Source organism: Mytilus trossulus, chromosome 14 (assembly GCF_036588685.1).
Source record: "Mytilus trossulus isolate FHL-02 chromosome 14, PNRI_Mtr1.1.1.hap1, whole genome shotgun sequence".
Classification (NCBI taxonomy): Eukaryota; Metazoa; Mollusca; class Bivalvia; order Mytilida; family Mytilidae; genus Mytilus; species Mytilus trossulus.
In genome coordinates, this window is record NC_086386.1 from 74,020,099 (window position 1) to 74,040,885 (window position 20,787).

The following is a 20,787-nucleotide window of genomic DNA, read 5'->3' on the forward strand; positions in this document are numbered from 1 at the left end:
AGTATGTGTGCCTACACGTATTGCATATTTTGTCTTCTTGCTTATGTGTTATCAAAAAATTCTTCTTCAAATACTTTGCTACAGATTTATTGATTGATCTTCTTTCGTGTGGTTTTGTCCTTTTATTGCATAGAACGCACGGGTAATTCTTTGGACCGCTTCCAGGCATTCTGAAGTGAAATAAAGAAATGAATCTTAGTACGCGAACCACGACTGCAGTTTAGAACAGAGGATTTGATGCATGTGATAATGAACAGCAACCCAACAATATAAAACAGAGCAACAATTTTATAACACATCTAATTTTTATTATTGTGTATAAACATATGTATTCAGGAATGAAGCTTGAACGTACAATGTGTAATAAAATAATTCAGTTCCAAATCCTAAGTCACCGACACTAGTAGTCAGACTACAATCAGTATTTATAGATCATATCATATTTAATCATTTATGTTGGACTGAATATGCAGGTATCTTAACTTGCTTAATTTTTATTACACATCAGAAAGGCAAGTTCTATATAAAAATAATTTGTTGGATAACAATTTCTTCTTTAAATAAAATCAAATGACAAATAGAAACGTTTCAAAAAAATGTTATCAATCAATCAGTAAGACTAGAAAATGATTAAAAAAATAATAATATCAGTGGATCCATTCAAACAATCACAGGAATGAAAGTAATGCATTAGGTTTAATGATATTATATAAAAAAAAAAAAGAAAAAAAACTTTGTATACCAGTGGGCCGCGAACCCATGCTAAAAATGTCACGCTAGTCTGAAGCGTAACACTCTAACCATTACACCACGTCGTCGTCCTTACCAAAAAATGAAAACAAGTGGTACTTAAATTTAAGTCGGTACTGAAGCTAGTCGTCTGCTTTTGTTTATTTTGTTTTTAACATCAGTATAATATTACTGTTCTAGCCTAGTTATAAGGATATTTTTAAGACGGTTTTCATAGAATTAATTCGGCCTTAATTAAAAGCTGCCCCATTTCTTTTTGTAACAAAGCAGACCAATCTTAACTTGACATAACATTTCAAAATCTTTTTTAAGTGTTAAAATAACGTCGAAAGTGAACTTTCAATCAATTTTTTATCTACTTGTCATTTTATTTTCCTCAACTTTGTCCTGTGTTTCAATAAAAAAAAATGTAACTACGAGAAAAAAATCCCCGTCGGCAGTTGACGAAGCTAAACTACGGAACTTTTTATTCCAACTTTTATTTGTTATTTAAATCTGTAAATTAATTTTGACTTACCTCAATATGGTATCTCCATACTTCAATTGCAAGAAAAGATTCACATAATAGTCTACAGTATATGTCAGGGAAAACAAAAAATGCCGATCATGTCACCGCCCGGCAAAACGGCCTTCATCCATATTTCTTTAGGTAAGTGCAACAAACATGCGCAATGTAATTCCAAAACACACACACAAAAAAAACCCAGAAAAATGATAGAATTTATTAAAAATAATATAAAAAGAAGATGAACTATATAAATTGTTTCTATTTTAATATAAGTTCGTGGTACATTCATTAGTTAGTTTGCCAAAAAATCTATCGTACCTCGGAAATAACAGTGTCGAATCCAGATTTGCTTGTTTGCAAAAGTTTATTTTTCGACTTGGCCACAGGCCTCGACCACGCTAAAAATTGTTGCAAACGATTTCAAAGTGTCAAACAATTAAAATGAGATTAGAATTACTTTGGTCGAGACCTGTGGCCAATGCGAAATTGAACCAAGAAGTGTGAAATTCTTCGAAAATTTCGATGTTTTGAGCGTTCCGGTTCGATTTCGGGTGTTACGTCACATTAGTGACGTCATGAAAATATTTTTTTTTTACAAAATAACAAACAACGATAATGGTAGATATGTTTTAACTACAATATATCCACCTTGTTTATATTTATTTTTTGGTAATTTTACAGGGCCAATATAGGCACTTCGTGGCCATACTCCTTTGTACAAATGTTGTAATATATAGAATCCAATAAGAGTTAAATTTCTATTGTTTAAAAGTTCACTTTGTAGCTATCTTGTTTTAAACATGATCGAAGAGCAATATAATTGAAGACCTTAAAGAGGTTCATGCACTTGCATACTTTGAGAATTATTCCTATCGATTAATAAGTTTAATTACATTAAAACGTCTTCAGGTAAGAGTATTCATAAAAAATGCTCCAATAAAGATATAAAGTCACACTTAAAAATTGTATGCATGACCTGGTGCCTACTGACATACCGTATAGCTGGTTATTTTCGCGGGGTGTAAATTTTCGCTTATTTTCGCGGATAGAACAAAATCGCCAAAATAAATTCCGCCAATTTGAAAGTGTACATGCAAAGGTAATGTTAAAAATGTTGAATCCGCCAAAATAATAACCGCCAAAATTTTTCGTATACCTTATTCAATGAAAATCGGGAAATTTTACACCCGCGAAAATAACCCGCTATACGGTACTTTAATACAGATAATTCACCTCTTACTATCGATCAATTACGTATAGATGTAAAAACGGTTGTGAAAAATTATTAAGCTCTATCATGATACTTTCTTTAGAGTGTAATAGATCTTTAAACGTATAGATATCAATATACTAGTATCAACACATGTAGAAATTATAACGTAAACGATAGCAAAATGAAATTGAAGTTCGATATTTAAGATTTTCACATCTAACAGTCGTTATAATGTTTCTGTGTAATAACTTGTTTGTAAGGTTTAATTCACTTTTTTCAGATGTGAAATTTCCTTTGAAATCGTGTTTTTGTTATTTTACCTTTTTGTTAACCGTTTTTTATTTAAAAAAATCGGTTTAGAACGATTTTTCCAATGACCAAATGATTGAATATCGAACGTTATTTTTACTAAGTAAAAAAAATAGCCTTAACTCACAATTGGAAAGAACAACATGAAAAAAAAACCAAGACAATATATATATATATAGGAAAAGGTCTATCTGACGGGGTTAAAAAAAAACCTTCAGAATACTAGTTATGATAACTATACTCCAAACACAACTTTACGTCAAACACAACTTTAAATTAGAGATACAACCTATTTTGGTGTGAATATCGTGGATATCGGCAACAAAGTGAGATGATATTTGAATTTTGAGATTTTTTATTTCAATTATAATATTATTATAATATAATATGCTTTGACTTAATTATTAACCCTTGACATTTAAAACAAAGTATAACAGATGTATAGCAGTGTCTCCAGTTATTGAATCCTAAACTGGATATCAGCTCTTTATACCTTCCTTTGCTTCCATTAATTACGATTATTTTTCTTTCGATTTAATGGTCAATAATTTTAAGTTACCAGAATCACTAAATACTTAAAAAATCAAAACTGCTTTTTCAAGTTTAAGACGTGCATGTTAGCTTAAAGATCGACGAATTGTGCACTGACTAAATCTCTTTTTTTGGGAAGGGAATTAAAACGAGAAAGCAAACATGTGCAAACAAAACACAAATATTATAAGCAGCAACTTAGTCAAGCACTGAGTAGCATATGACCAATCATAAATTATGGCGGTGGACAAACATGTTTACCGACTCAAAATTCTTCCCTAAGTTTAGAAAGTGATGCAACAGCAGTCGGTAAAAATCAGTTTAAAAAGACAGTTGCAACAATTCACAATAAATAACTCGTAAGAAATAGACTAAGCTATGACATAGATTAACGATCTGAGATATCAGTGCCCGGGATGACGAAGTATAAAAAAAAATGAAAGACCGAAACATTTCAATAAGACACCACCAGACCATAAAGCAGAACTCAGCCGATTAATGGCATTGGGCTGTATCTGTTTTTTCGATCGGTTTGTTTCTATAAAAAAAACAGACTTACACGTACAGTATCAACCAACAAAAGATTGTTTAATCTTCCAATGTATTCATGATTCCCTAACTGAAAATAAACGTTCCACTAATGTTGTCTTAATTCAAATGTTCTAATTAGATTAAGGAAAAATATGAAGATAAAGGCGAAATTATAACTGAATGCATTTCGAAAAAAGGGAGAAATTTCAATCTCAAATATAGTCTCAATTGTGATTTCTTACGTATACTTTATGTATGACGTTAGTAAAGTCAGATATCGAGAATTCTCTTTCAGGTATAATTAATTATTTAATGATATGATGCTTATACTTACAGACTAGGTGATGCTCTGAAAAAAATCAATATAATTATAAGATAAACAGCACAATATTGTGAAATTTAAAAAAAATAAAGAACACCAATAAATAGATATGCTATAGTTTATGAAACTAACATATATCAAAAAGGAATAAAATTGATTGTTATACTACACTACACGGTACAGTAAAGGATAAACTATGTCTTGGATCTATGATCGATCCTTTGTGTGTGCACTTTCTATTTTCAAGATGATAAGATCTGCCGCTAGAAAAGGTCACATTGTTAAGCTTGATAATATTTGAATAGGTCGGTAAAATTATCAGAAATATATGATAAGGTCAATAAAGTGTCAATATCTTCGTTTGTCATACATGTACTTATTGGTGTTCCTGGCTGTGTTTAATCAACTATAAGATATGATGAATACATTTGTGTTTATGTCAGATACTCAAATATATCAGTATGTACTGCTGTTAATAATGTTTTCGTGTACAAGTGAAAATGTTATGTCAACGTATATATTATATTATTGCTAAATTTTGAGTTATTCAGAGGGAATCGGGGGAGATTATTAATATTCTTACTGATTTTACCTTCTTTAGATAAAGTATTTATCATTATTATATTATATCACATTTCTGTATCAATTGTATATATAAATTTTTCAGTATATTTGTCGTTAATAAATTTGAATAGGAGTACTTACTCAGAAGTTATTTCTGTCCTGAAATGTACACAATTTAGAGTTAAAATTCTATTTGTAAATCAAAACACATATCAAAGAACCTAAGACAAAAATATAAATAAAAGACACACATATTTTTATGTGCTTCTTCGTTACATTTGTTGTTTTTATAGTGATTAAGATGATAACACAATGTTGACTGTTGTACCCATATTTTTGACATTTTTACTTATTGTGTCTGTTTCTTTTGTTCACACATCGTTGACAATGTAATGGAATTTGATGCGACTGTCATACAAGTGAGAGGTTTAGCTAGCTATAAAACCAGGTTCAATCCACCATTTTCTATATAAGAAAATGCCTGTACCAAGTCAGGAACATGACCGTTGTTCTCCATTCGTTTGATGTGAACTATTGATTTTGCCATTTGATTTGAGACTTTCCTTTTTGAATTTTCCTCGGAGTTCAGTATTTTTGTGTTTTTAATTTTTTTTTTTTTTTATATACCATGTAAAAGTATGGTCTATTGCTATTTATTATACACACCGATGAGATCATACGATTTATAGTTTCCTTAACGAGTTACAGGTAAAAGAATTCAGATATACAAAGCATTCGGATAATACATCCTTCTCCTTAATTAATACACATAATAAGATTAGATAACTAAAATAAAATTTTGAATTGAAACAACTAGTAGCTCATGTGGATAGCACCAAATAATATTTTGCAGTTTATAATGACAAATGGATCAAGAACCAGTCTTCAATGTCATTTAAGTCTACCAAAAAGATGTTTGTTATGCACACAATCCTAAATGTAATGTGCAATAACAAAACTTGTTAATTTTTTGTACTGAGACTAGAAAAATTTAGAAAGTAAACGTGAACCATCATATAGAAATAAAAGGATGTGTTATGCTTGTCAATAACACAACTATTCATCATAGTTATAATGATGGAGGCAAAATCCCCATATTGTTCAATGTTTCCGTTTGATGCATTTAAACGTTTACATCGATACGTGTGTACTTATTCAACATAATCCAAGTTAAAACAACATAATCCAAGTTAAAACAAACCAATCGGACAGAACAAAAGAAAAGGTCAACATGAATATATTGGGTTAATATAACTAAAACGGATATACATCGATATCATTAATCAACAGCCATCTAGATCCCAATCATAGGTTCTTCGTTCAATGATCGTAGCCCCATTCTCAGAATTTCATTAAGAAGACAAATTGAAGTGACTAACCAGATCAGCGATCACTTCCAGTATGGAGACTTGACGTGGTATGCGTCTTCTGATATACATGTATTAACCTCCATGTATACCCAGTAAAGTATGTCACTATAGTTCAAATTGCTTTTGAGACATCTATTCTCATATTCAAAGATCTAAAAGTTTGATAGCATGGCGCTTATAAGGAAAATTGAGACGAAAACAAGTCGTCTCAGTTTACCCGTTTGTGATCGGGATCGTAAAACATGTATATCTTAAAACACTGTATAAACGTTTTTGTGTTAGGAGCATCGTCACCCCCCTATTTTCAAACTAGTAATGACCTTTAAATGGGAACATATACGAGCATGACATATAAATTGCGACAGACAAGTATCAATATTTAAATTGATAAGCTGTAACTAGTCCCGAGGTAGGGAAAAGAGGATATTAATAAATTAAAAGATTTTAATATAATACAACCAATGACTAAGTTACTGAATGAGGACATGTATATTTTATGTCTCACATATTTAAGGTTCAGTATTAACATCAACAGGGTTTAACATATTAATGCTGTCTGCTATTATCACAATGCTTTTTTTCCACAAGTTAAAAAAAGTTCTATGGCTCTACATTGTTGAATTAACTACTGTGTTCTCTTTATTATGGTGGTATATATTTGTTAACTCAGAAACAGTCTTGTATATTTGTTAACTCAGAAACAGTCTTGTATATTTGTTAACTCAGAAACAGTCTTGGATGGAGAGTTGTCTCATTGGCACTCACACCACATCTTCCTATATCTATCGTGTATGTATTTATCAAAGTTGTCCAAAATCGAACATGTAAAAAATGTTGTTTGTCTATTGTTGACACGTGTTTGGTTAATTATAGAAATGTCGGTTCAATTAGGATATTGAGTTCACGCACGAGTGAACTCAGATGGTTTAAAGTCATTCGAGCCATCGAAGTCAAAGTGTACAGTAGCATTTTGCCAAATAAAAATTATTATTAATTATATTATTTCTTTTCAGGTTTGTAGGCCAGTAGTAAAGGGAAACCAGTACAAGCTGCTTAATACCTGTGTATTTTTACGAACTTTCTACAATATTATACTCATTTTTATAATAAAATGTGCGCTTGTCTTTGCAAGTGGCGTCCCCCGTGTTAGAGTTTGTGGTTATTTGATAAATATTTTATGTTCGTTTGAGTTTACGAATTAGAATTTAACAGAAAATACATAAGCGTAGAATACATATTCCCGAATATATCATATCATTTAAAATAGGTTAAGGTCCTAGTCTGAAGATAAATAAATAATTAAGAATGAGAAGTCGAAATGAGTTGTATCATATATACTCAAAGATATAATATTTCGTCCTGATAAAGGGTCTAAAATAAAATATGCCATTTTGTAATCAATATATACTTTACGCGCGTTTTGATAATATCATTCAGGAAAGTTGAATCAATGTGTATGTTATTGACAATAAAGGTTATAAATTGATAGACACATGTCTGTTTCAATAATTGTTTATAACATCTTTAACATAAAATGAAATTTCATTAAAAGGTAAATTTTTAAATGTGCAAGTTTTTTTTATAAAGGGCTTTGCACCTGTACTTAGTCTTTTGAACTCTTCCGAAAGAAAACTATATAACATCACACTTACCCACATTCTTCGCATCTGTATCTGTATTGTTTAGCCGTTGTTGTAACTCTATAAAAGATATCATATTTAGATATTATCAAAGGAGATGTCTAACATTCATAGCATTTGTTCTTATATAAATATGTTTACGTTACTTCTTATTTGATTACTCAACTCAAATTTAGCTCGACATTTCACTCTCATATCAATATTCTGCGCCACAATTAGGCAATCTTTTAAAATTGTTGATTTCTTTTCTTGACATTTTTTTTTATCATGAATATTTTAAGGTATAACATTTTGGAAAACTAAACTGAACGAATAGTATATATTTTCCTTACTTATGAATTTCGTGCAACCTTTTAGTCTTATCAATCAAAGAAAACCATATGTATATTCTAAAACCAACGTCGCTAAAATTAGTGGATACAAAAATGATTAGCAAAAAGAGAATCAATTTAAAGCAAGTTACGGTACTGCCAAACTATGATTAGTTCTAAGTGTTTTTTTTTATAATAATATCATGTCAGCCACAGAGAGAACCAGTATTTAACATATGATAACTTAGTATATTATACGTGCGTATCGTTAAGGTGGTACCTTGACGAAAATTAATGTGTCTCGTTTTATTTTCATAAAATTTTGACAAAATATTTACTTTTACCCTTTGACAAAAATAAAAGTTTTAAAAACCTTGAACCAATCATTTTCTCAGAAAAAAATGGTTGGATATATAGCAGTTTAAAAAACACTTATTTTGATCATTGAGAAGCTTAATATTATCTTAACTATTCAACGTAATTAAAACGTTTTGCTGATTTTACGGAGTTGTCTCCCTGTAGTGTAAGGTACCACTCTAATATCATACAATCGGTTCAACTTGAATCAAAACCAAGTGAACAATGGATAATTATAGAGATGAAGAACACTACAACGCAATGTCAAATATGACTTTGAAGGACAAAACTTTGTATTTTGGTTTTATTATAATAGCAAAAGCCAATCAACGGGAGAGATGAGCGAACATTAAAAACGGAAATTAAAGAAACAACTTTGTTAAATGTCTATTATAAATACAAACCTGACGTTCTTCTGAGGTTTCTGTTTTACTTCTTTTTTGACAGTTTCTCTGAGAAAAAACAATGATCTTATTTACAATTTCATTTTCATCTTATATGTGCGTCAAAATTGTAAATAATTACAAAATCAAAGAAAACAGTGTTTTTTTCTAAATATAAACAAACAGAATTAGCTTTATTAAGATAACCAAAAAATAACGCAAACAAGTTCTCAAATTGCATTAAAAGTGCTTTTTTCCTCACGATTGACTTAATAAGATTTTGAAGATAATTGTTATATAAATATTGTACTGACACTTTGTAATTGAAAACTGTAGGTTCATTTATGTCTCTCATTAAAGATCGTTTAGTTTTCTTTGGTTGCTGACTTCTTGGTGTGAGTTCCAAAGTCTTGAGAAAAAACTTCAGCTAGAAAATCCAATTATTAAATGAAACTTAAACATATAATTAAGCGTTTGTGGAGTGAAGTAATGAATAGGTCTTCGTCAAAAATCCAAAAAAATCATTTGAGATGTTTATGTTACGGTACGATAGGATTGAGAAGGATCCTGGAACATCCTTTGATAAATCTTATTTACAGTTTCCTTTAAATTTATTTCACTTAAAAGCTTTTGTATTAAAATTATTCAATCTTTTTTTAAATTGATTTCGCTATATCATTAGTTTATAAGAGGTCCTTTATGGTGTGTAACATTCCTGAACAATTCAACTTTTATCGTAAGATTAATTTTACACTTAAGATTTTTTGTGAAAAGGGCTACTGGATTTTTATTATTTAAAGTATAAACCGGTACTCCTGTTTTGATTAGTAGATATTGAAATTCAAATGTGTACTTGGAAGATTTTGAATCATACTGCATTCCAATTTAAACTGTAAACATATATTTAGGATTTTATAAATTCAACGCATAAATTTACTTGTTTTATAACTCATGAAATGCTGGTTATTTTAATCTATTATCAGAGAACACTGACAATTTTGAATGACAGTGCATGTATATGCATTGCATTATCGGATTCTATTTAATCTGGGATACTTGATTTATCGGAGATACAAATACATAATACAATTGAAACAAGAAACGGAAGATTCCATAATTATTCAACCCTTTGCAGTATTAAAGAGACCGCTTTAGAACAAAGTTTTCATATAAAAAAACTAGAGGCTCTAAAGAGCTTGTGTCGCTCACCTTGATCCATGTGAATATTAAACAAAGGACAAAGATGGATTCATGACAAAGTTGTGCTTTGGTGATGGTGATGTGTTTGAAGATCTTACTTTATTCTTGCTGCTTACAATTATCTCTATCTATAACAGTAGTTTCTGTGGGAAATGTTAGTGAAAATCTACAAATTTTATGAAAAATGTTTAAAATTGACTTTGAAGGGCATAACTCCTTCGGGGGTCAATCGACCATTTTGGTCATTTTAACTTATTCTAAGGTCTTACTTTGCTGTACATAATTGCTGTTTACAGTTTATCTCTATCGATAATAATATTCAAGATATTAACAACAAAAAACTAGCAAAATTTCCTTAAAATTACCAATTCAGGGTAAGCAACCTAACAACCGGTTATCCGATTCATCTGAAAATGTCAGGGCAGATAGGTCTTGACCTGATTAAACAATTTTACCCCCATGTCAGATTTGCTCTTAATGTTTTGGTTTTTGAGTTATAAGCAATAAACTGCATTTTACCCCTATGTTCTATTTCTAACCATGGCGGCCACCTTGGTTGGTTGACCGGACACATTTTTTTAACTAGATACCCCAATGATGATTGTAGCCAAGTTTGGTTAAATTTAGCCAAGTAGTTTCAGAGGAGAAGATTTTTGTAAAAGTTAACGCAGGACGACGACGGACGCCGGACGCCGGACGCCAAGTGTTGAGAAAAGCTCACTTGGCCCTTTGGGCCAGGTGAACTAAAAATGGAAAAGATAATAAAAATTGTCAACGCAATTCATAGAATCAATAACTAAGAACAAACTTACCCAAATGTTAGTTCCCCAAATAGTTTCTCTATTTCTCCCTCTGCTACTGTCTTTTTGGCATATTTGACTGATGGCATAATATGAATCTGTAATACTTCTATTTGATCGATTTGTGACTTTATTTGTTTTAGTTTCTGTAACAATTTCGTAGTATCTTTTATACCCAGGGTGTCTTGGTAAAACTTCTGCTGCTCCTTTATCCTGTCCAAAGCTGTTTTCAACTCATTGCCAACCGACTGTAATGTTTGGACATTCTTTGTGTCTTTCTTCTTCAGCGTATTAATAAGACCTTCAACTTCCTTATCAATCATTATTTTAAATCGTCTGCCCTCTTCTCTTATAGTCTGGACAACCTGCTGTACATCAGCTTGATATTTATGGGTACCTTGGTCAATATCAGCTACATGTGACTGCAAGTGTCTCATCTTCATGTCGATCATCATTTTGACCTCAGCTTTAATGCCTTCAGTTGATTCCTTGATTTCAGCAAAATCATGTGATTTGTGCTTTTTAATCACACATATTTTACATATTGGTGCATCACATTCCTTGCAGAAGTATATAAAGTTTTCATCATGTTCTTTACAATATTGTTTTACTTCCGGGTTTATATTTGGACCACTTAGAAATGTGTGATTCTTCGTCATCTTTGTCCGTAAATGAGATATTTTACATCCATCACAAAACAGCTGGTCACATTGTTCACAATAGTTATGTCCAGGTCCGGAAACACAAATTTCACACGTTTTAGAAGCAGCCTGAGCCATTTTGGTATGTTTTGTTTTCAAGTTGTTATGACAAGGTCATTTAAATCCCGATCAAATACGGAGATAGAATAACTTTTTTCCGGATTATCAATGAATTTTCGTTGTATAAGAGGTAAAAGTCGTAATTATTTCTATTATAGATCATTATTGTCATTCTTGTTTTTAAAGGATTAACCGTCATTTGTTATATTTAAAAGTATAAATATAATCATTTTATACTGTTGTCAAATGATCACTTCAATCCCATAATATAATATATAAGTAACAATTAGTGGTTATTCAATATTTGATATTTTTTTAATAGTAAGATGGTAATTGATATATTTCGAATTAGGCTACATTAGAAATAAGCCACTGGTTTTAAATTTTGTTGCTTCGTCTTCTCGTCATTTATTATGATTCAAAGTAAATTTGGCGTGTAATTTACAGTGTAAGATAAAAGTAAGTGAAAAAGCAACGAATGTTTTTTCGCTGCCCCGATGGCATTTTGTCATATGTATATATCTTTTGGCATCAACGCTTTATTCCATTTTAAAAAAAACGACTAAGAATTGTTCTTTTTATTGGAAATTTTACCGACTTCAACTGTTTCTTTGTTACCATAAACACTTGAAATAGGTTAAACATTCCATGTGATAAAAAGGTCAGATATAAATAGTTGATTAGCAGTTTAAATACTACTGCCGTCAACCACATTGAATTTGTTGATTTATTTAGCTACTCCATCGTGTGTATTTGTTAAAGGGACAATACTGCCAATAAGATAACGACGATTACATCTATAACATATCAGGCGATACACTAGTCACATATACATACATGTGTGTAACAGGTATAATCGACGTTTAACATGTTGAGACACCACACATGGCTATGTATTTAAGGTGGCTCGGCCCTTTAACAATGCGCATATTTTAACGCATGTTTCTTACGACGAGTGCCTTGGAAACGGTCCTTTTCAGGGGTCTTCTCAAAAATAGCTTTGACGACCTTGGAACGCGGGCGTGTATGAAAGCATCATTGACGATGTAAACAAGTGATGCAAAACGTTCTTCAAAACAGGAAATACGAACGGTCAGAAATTCAGAGTGTTTTCTTTATTTTTGGCATTAAAGTCTTAAAGGAGAGAAATATACATAATCTAAGCATATAAACATTAAAAAACCAAAGAATATTAATACTGACAAAGTTATATGTATGACGTCGTTGGTGCCGCTTCGCTCCAAAAACGCATTGTCATCTTACACGGTCGCCCCTTGGGTCCGTTCGTACCAGATTTTGAATTCACTTAAATACCGATTGAATATTAAATGATGTCTTGGAGATTTATTTTTGAAAATGTTTTGCCAATGACGCAATGATTAACTGTAAACAAGTGATAGCGACGTACACAACTGCATGTCATCGTGCAGCTTTCAAAAACAGCTAAAACCCGTATATAGTATGATTTAAATGCATCGGGGCGGTTCCTTTTTCAAGCTATCCGTTTGGCGTTTTATAACAGTTTGTTTCTGTCACAAATCTCTTTAATATCTTTATTTCGAGTTATTTTTAGGAGTTTATTACCGATTATGCGATATTTTTTATACTGCAAAATTTTGATAATTATAGTATAATATTTTTTATTTACCCCGAAACAAATTTGAACCTGCCAATTTTCTAACAGATTTAATACTTGAAAGGCACAACTAACATTTTCATTTAAAGATTTGTTTACCTTATCAATGAAAGAGCACGAAAATCATCTGATAAACTTCCTCGTATCACAATTCCAGTATTTCCTGAATATAGACTAAGTCCTAAAATCTAAGACCTCGGAGCCAATGTTATTTATTTTATGATTTTTTTCTATTACTTATTTTGCATGATTTGCAATTTGCTGCTGTATCTTTCAATATGTCAATCGAGTTCAATTTAAAAAAAAAAGAAACATCATTAAATGAATCAGAGCAGGTGTTATTATTATAATAGACTTATGAATTCAGCAACTTATTTCACAAAAATTACTATTTGTTTTCCTGAAGAAATAAAAGGACACTTCAATAATTGGCTTTTTTCCGCCTTTTCATGAAGATGAAAATTGATCAATCGGGGCGGATCTAGCCATATTAAAAGGGGGTTCCCAATCCAGGATAAACAGGGGTGTGTTATATTTTCCCATTCAACAGCATTGATCCTCCAAAAAAAGGGGTTTCAACCCCCGGAACCCTCCCCTGGATCCACCACTGTCAAAAGTAACCGGGACTGGCTGAGTATTCCGACCTATGATATAATTCCTCAATACTGCATGCTTTGCGGAGGACCGCAAAAAATTTTGGTTACTTTGTCGGCATTTTTCTAGGAACACTCGCATCGTGTCGGGCAGTCACAAACACTACTAAAGACTTTATATATATATAAAAAAAATTCTATACCACTACTAGGTTCAGGAAAAGTTTGGATGGTAATTTTAAAACTCCACTCAGTACACAGGAACGCTATATTAGCCGGGCAAATTTTTACTTTTATCTTAATTTTTGACATGCTTTTTTAAAAGGTAAGCTAATAAGGAAAGTTCTTGATGATGAAAATAATTATAGTGGAGTGATGTCATTGCGGCAAAAAAATGTGAATGACAATTTTGTTTGTGGGCACGGATTTAATGGTCTTTGATCTTACTGTGGCAAAGAAATGTATAACTAATCTATGCGTGATGATAAAAGGAGATGATGTTTTTATTTATAATATTGAATTTTAAATTTGAACTTTGGTGGATAGTTGTTTCATTGGCAATCATACTACATCTGCTTCTTTACAAATCGTATGGATAAGATAGAAATCTGAATAATCTGACTGATGATCCCTTGATTATACAGGGTGCTCAAACAGCTGGATGTATACATACGAAGCCTCGTAAGGTCAAAATGGGGAATTTTGCCTATACATGCACCAAGCATAATTGCATAACTTTCATGATTGACACTTTTCTATATGTTCTCATCCGTATTATGTTTGAAATATTTGCCAGTGACCAGTCAGTATGAACAAATTAAATATTCTTAATGATCAATAAATAAAAAAAAAATGTTGTATATGTTTTTATTGGTAATTGACGGGGACACAATTGTTATCTTCTAAGTAATTGGTCTCCGGTTTAGAGTTGCCTCATACACAATGATACCCATCTTCCTATTTTTATACCCAACGCAACGAAGTTGCAAAGGGTATAATGTTTTTGACCCGTCTTTCCGTCTGTCAGTCAGTCTTGTTACTTGTCATCACAACTCCTCTCAAACCGCCCAACAGAATTTCATGAAACCTTTTAAGATAATAAGGACATACTACATGTATGTAGATGTGCAGGAAATTACGATTCATGTATTTTTTCTAGACGTTACGCCTCTTTGAACTTATTTTCTGCAATACGGTACTGTAACAGTTTCTCATTGCAACTCCTCTCAAACCGCACAACAGAATTTCATGAAACCTTTTTAGATAATAAGAACATACTATGTAGATGTGCATATCGAAAGGCAATAACAATTCATTTATTTTTTTCTAGGAGTTATGCCCCTTTGAACTTATTTGCTGTAATATAGTATTGCTACAGTTTTTCATCGCAACTCCTCTTAAACCGCAAAACAGAATTGCTGACACCTTTTTAGATAATAAGGGCATACTATATAGATGTGCATATCGACAGGAAACTATGATTCATTTTTTTTTCTTATACCATTTGTTTTCTTATTTTAATTCACTAGTGACAATGAGGGTCTGACAGCCAACGCAGGGGCTTCAGTTATTCGCAATATTATCAACCAATGAGCCTGCACCCAATGTCAGACTCTCTAAAAATCATCCCATCAACCAAATATTTTGAAACACATTTAGAATTCAAGAAATAGATAAATCCATGAAAATGAGGTTAAGTTCAGATAAACCCTGCAAGACAGACTTTTTTGTTTTTCATTCATTATTTTGTACATTAATCACCCATTAGTTTTCTCATTTGAATTGTTTTAAATTGTTCATTTGTCATTTCAAGAAAAACCAACCATGCAGAATTTTTACTCATTGTTGACGTCTGTATGGTGACCTACATGTATAATTAATTTTGTGTTGTTTGGTCTCTTGTGTCTTATTTACAATCATATCACATCCTCTTATTTGTTATTTCAATTTGTTATAATACATTTACTACACCAAATATACATGAAGATTATCTATTGATTACACAATATAGCACAGTAAAAGAGGACTTACTGTTGATCAATGAACCATACAAATGATTATGTGGTCAATGATAATTGTGAGAATTGTAAACTTTTGCACACAAATAGTTTATCTACTATGTGTACCTTTTAGTATTTGTTACATGAGTATATGTCGACCATGTTCACGTCTCTGACAGTCAATGGTGTACCATATTACATCCTGAACCAGATGCTCCGCAGGGCGCAGCTTTATACGACCGCAGAGGTTAAACCCTGAACAGTTTGGGCAAGTATGGACACAACATTCAAGCTGAATCCAGCTCTAAATTTGGATTGTGATTAAATAGTTGACACAGCATAGGTTTTTGACACAAGTGAATGTGTTCTAATGAACTTAAATTTTTGTTTTCTCTTTGAGCAATTCACTATGCTGTTGAAAATTAATCCTATCAAAAAAATGTTTGAAGAAATTTGCTTTTTATTTAGGAAATTTCAAATGAGAAAAATTGAACTCACCCCCCCCCCCCCAAACCCAATTTTTTTTTCACATCCCCCTATCCCTTATTCCAAAACTGATCTCAATTCAAGTTTCTAATGGAGTTTGCAACAATAACTACTCATTTAAATACATCATAACATATAAAGATGTTAAAAACGGCTTGTTATCACTGAATGGTATACACATGGTAAAGATTGTTTTAATTTATCAGTTGGTAGTAAAAAGTGAATTTACATTGTATATTGTATATAACAAAGATTTAAGTTGATTCAACTGCTATTCTGGACGAAGAAAGATAACCTATAGTTTCAGCGAACGGTCATCCGACGGAAAAAATATCGGAATTTGTTGACTTCCATCTTCGTCAACATGTTGAAGACTTACCATCTCACATCAAAGATACAACCGATTATCTTAGAAAAATGCAGGCCTTAAACCCACTCCCCTCCGACACGACTCTTGTTTCCATGGATGTTACCTCCCTCTACACTAATATTCCACATGCAGATGGCATCGATGCATGCAAAGAAGTTTGGAATTCCAGACCAGTGAAATATCCACCTACTGAATGCCTGGTCAAAATGCTCACGCTGGTACTTAAGAAAAACAACTTCACTTTTGATGGAGATCATTATTTGCAAGTAAATTGAACTGCCATGGGCACCAAAATGGCTCCGTCATATGCCAACATATTTATGGGCAAATTAGAGAAACAACTCCTTGAAACTTCCATCGAAAAACCGCTTTCCTGGTTTAGATTTATAGATGATGTGGATATGAAATGGAATAAAAGCGACGAGGATTTAGACACTTTTATCACTCATGCCAACAACATACATCCAAGTATCAAATTTACTCATGAGAAGTCTAAATCCAAAATCGCCTTCCTCGATACTTCAAGTTCGCTCACAGAGGGCATCATATCTACAGATTTATATTCTAAGCCTACTGACACTCATCAATATTTGTCCCCTAAAAGTTGCCATCCTGCTCATCTTACCAAGAGCATTCCATACAGTCAGGCACTTAGAGTCAAGCGAATATGCTCCAACACAGAAACAACTAAAAGACAACTGCGTAAACTTGAAACTCGCTTGAAGAAAAGGGGCTACAAACACAGAAATATCAAAAAAAGCTTTCAGAAAGCGGAGTCAATTCCGAGGAGTGAACTATTGGAATACAAAGTTAAAAAGAAAAGCAAAAGGACTCCATGTGTTCTAACTTATCACCCATCTCTCAAAAACAGCTTTGGTGTCATTCGTGAGCATTGGAAATCAGTTGAAAAGAATTCCAAACTGTCCAAGATTTTCCCTGAGCCTCCAATGATAGCTTTTAGGCAACCTAGTAGTCTACGGAACCTACTAGTGCGGGCTGAAGTGTCTGATAATAGAAGTACTCCTGGAGAATGTCGTTCGTGTGGAGAAAAACGCTGCAAATGCTGTTTACAGATGCAGCATTCGTCAACATTTCACAGTAAGGCAACCGAAAATAACTATAGATATTTTGCAATGTTACCTGCAAAAGTATGAATGTTATTTACATACTAGAATGTTCGGTTTGTGGCCTCCAATATGTTGGTGAATCAAAGCAGCCTTTCCACAAACGCCTCAATGGCCATAGGAGTGATATATCTAAGAAGCCACTTCTTCCAGTCTCTCAGCACTTCAGACAGTCAGATCACAAACTTGATGACTTTAACCGCATGAAAATTCTAGTGATTGAACAGAACATTCACTGGAGTGATGCACAGCGACAGGTTCGGGAAAGCTTTTGGATAAAGGAACTTAATGTACATCACCCAAATGGCATCAATAAGAAATACTAACAGTTTTGTTTTCACTTATTTTTATTGTTAATATACACAGTCACGTATATTGACTTATAGTGTTTTGTTTAAATTATGATATTCAGGATTAAAATCAATCGACCAAAACTTACCTGTATTATCACCTGATCTATTTTCACACCTTATACATTATGTATCAGTATTGTTAAAACTTGTGACACAAGAAGAAGGCCATTTGTTGAGCCGAAATATTTGTCAACACGATTTTATAACAACATTTTCGTTTAATAACACCTTATATCAGTACCGTTGTGCAAATCTTTAGACTGATATAATTTTTTCCTTATCTGCATAGTATCGCCTATTCTAGACGATCCGGTACATAGTAAATTTGCTGGTTGGTCCTTTTTATAGACTTTTATATATATATATATATATATATATACAGATATACATGATCTGTATTCATCATTGGGACAGGAAGGTGAAGTAGGTCCTTTAAAGCATTTTTTAAAGGATTTTGACAGCACTAAAGCATATACATGTAGTTCCAATTTATAGTTGATCTTAGCTCCTCAAGTGGATTTTGCCAACACATATTGCATATACATGGAGAATATCGTTCTTAAGTTTCAGCACTTTTCACATAGTTTCCGGTTGCAAGACTAGATGATACTGGCTTCTCATAAAATTCTGTCAGTACTCTGCCAATAGTTTCAAAGTAAAGTTGAACATTCCAAGATCACTCCTTCCATTTGCATGTACATGTACAAATGTACTTGTAGCCGTAAATTAAATATCAGAGTAATTCTGTCAGAAAATCAACAATTATTGACATTCAAAAGCATATATGGTGTAAAACTAATGAAGAATTTGTTGTGATCAGTAATGAGCAAACAAAATATAATTACATGCACAACAAGTGTAAATATTGATTTTGTTTCTCTATGTTGAATAAAGACTTCTTGCTGTTCGGCTGCCTCGAATTTTGAAAATGCAGCTCAGTCCTCAAGAAAAAATTATGCTGAGGCTTTTTGTACCCTGTTTGGAATATAGAATACACAAATTTTGTATTCATTAAAATTTATTATTCACAAAGCAACAATTATTTTCAACTCAAAATACAGTACCTGGCCAAAAGTATTTGTCATCTGCATTTTTTTGCATTTATATCATGTATATAAGTGAGAGGTTTAGCTAGCTATAAAACCAGGTTCAATCCACCATTTTCAACATTAGAAAATGCCTGTACCAAGTCAGGAATATGACAGTTGTTATCCATTCGTTTGATGTGTTTGGACTTTTGATTTTGCCTCTTGATTTTTGATTTTCCTTTTTGAATTTATCTCGGAGTTCAGTATTTTTGTGTTTTTACTTTTATCAAATAAAAGCACATTACTTCAAAAAAATATTATGAGGGCATTTAAAAATGTATGGTTGGATTTAATTTATATCTACGAGGCATTAAAAGAAGTAAATTAATATGTGTTTATTTGATAATAGGTTCGTTTTATGCGTTTTTGTTTTCCCTTGAGAACACTGTCACATAAAATATTTTTTAATAATTTAATTTGATTGATTATCATTTTATAACAAATTTATTTTAAACAGAAAATAATGAAAATGAGACTAAAAAAATAAATAGAACCACAATATACAAACCTGTGACAATACTACTTCTATTGGTACCAGGTTGCTTAAATTCAATCCAATGGGGGGTAATTGTTAACAAATTGTTTAATTGTGATTGATCAAGACGAATTCTTCAAAACGATGTATTGCCTCCTACTGTAAGGGTTATCATTTACAAATTAGGCCAATTATGTCATATTCTCAACAACCAAAAAACCAAGTCAATCAAACCCCTTGAGAACCTTAATTGATTATTTGAGGGTGGACAGGGGTAAGGAAACAGGGAAATGAGGGAATCCAGAGAAAAGGGTTATCTTGAAAATACATTTTGTCATTTTTATTTTGTCTTGGAAAGAGGAAAAAATTTAGGGTATTAAAAAGGAAGGAAAATATAGTTGGAGCAAGGGAGTAGAAACTGCCCGAGGGAAGTTATGGGGTACCTCACATACATATGACCCTAACTTGGCTACGAAATTAGATTTCACAAATGATGATAAAAAAAGACTAATTCATTGACACTAACAGTAGCGTAAAAATGACAGTTGTGGTGCTTCCTCTCCGTCTGTTAGCGCACGGACATCTTTCAAAACGGGCCAGACATGTTAACAACTTGTCAGTAAAGGGTAAAAATACTAGGATTAACACATAAAAAAGATACCGGCTATAACGATAAAACATGGAACAGAAATTGAGCCCATGCAAGTTCTCAGTCGCAGTGATTTTCAACAGTAGCGAGTATTTTGAGACAGCCCCCAAGTTTGTATTTTTCGTGATACTGATAACATTTGGCTGCCTAATATATCGAAATCTATGTTTTCTTATGTAATAACTCTACCTTCATCGTTGTATATTCGCCACAATGTCTGTTATGCATGTACATGGTCGTATTTATTAATGTAGTATGCTACTCGGCAATGGCGACCTTGAAATTCCTCTGGTCCGATTATGGCGCCAAATTAGAGGGAAGCAACTCGCGCCAGAGAAAATTACCGTATTTCACCTAAATAATCAAAATTTCGCTTTTTGATAACAAACAGTCATACGATAACCACATTTATATTCAGCCATCGTTTATTGATATAATTACAAACATTATTTCATTTAAGCCA

The 20,787-nt window shown here is 32.2% G+C and overlaps 2 protein-coding genes across 2 annotated transcripts in view; both read right to left on the reverse strand.

Moving 5' to 3' along the window:
- LOC134698053 (transcription intermediary factor 1-beta-like) overlaps positions 1-20,787 on the reverse strand; it is a 102,939-nt gene that overhangs the window by 45,030 nt on the left and 37,122 nt on the right. The gene's annotated exons all lie outside the window — the stretch shown is intronic.
- On the reverse strand, positions 4,173-11,595 carry LOC134696850 (transcription intermediary factor 1-beta-like). The gene is made up of 5 exons (XM_063558804.1): positions 10,802-11,595; positions 8,811-8,858; positions 7,751-7,798; positions 4,870-4,887; positions 4,173-4,191 (listed from the first exon to the last, which is right to left on the reverse strand). Exons 1-5 carry the CDS (start codon positions 11,566-11,568, stop codon positions 4,173-4,175), a joined length of 900 nt encoding a protein of 299 aa, XP_063414874.1. The 5' UTR covers positions 11,569-11,595.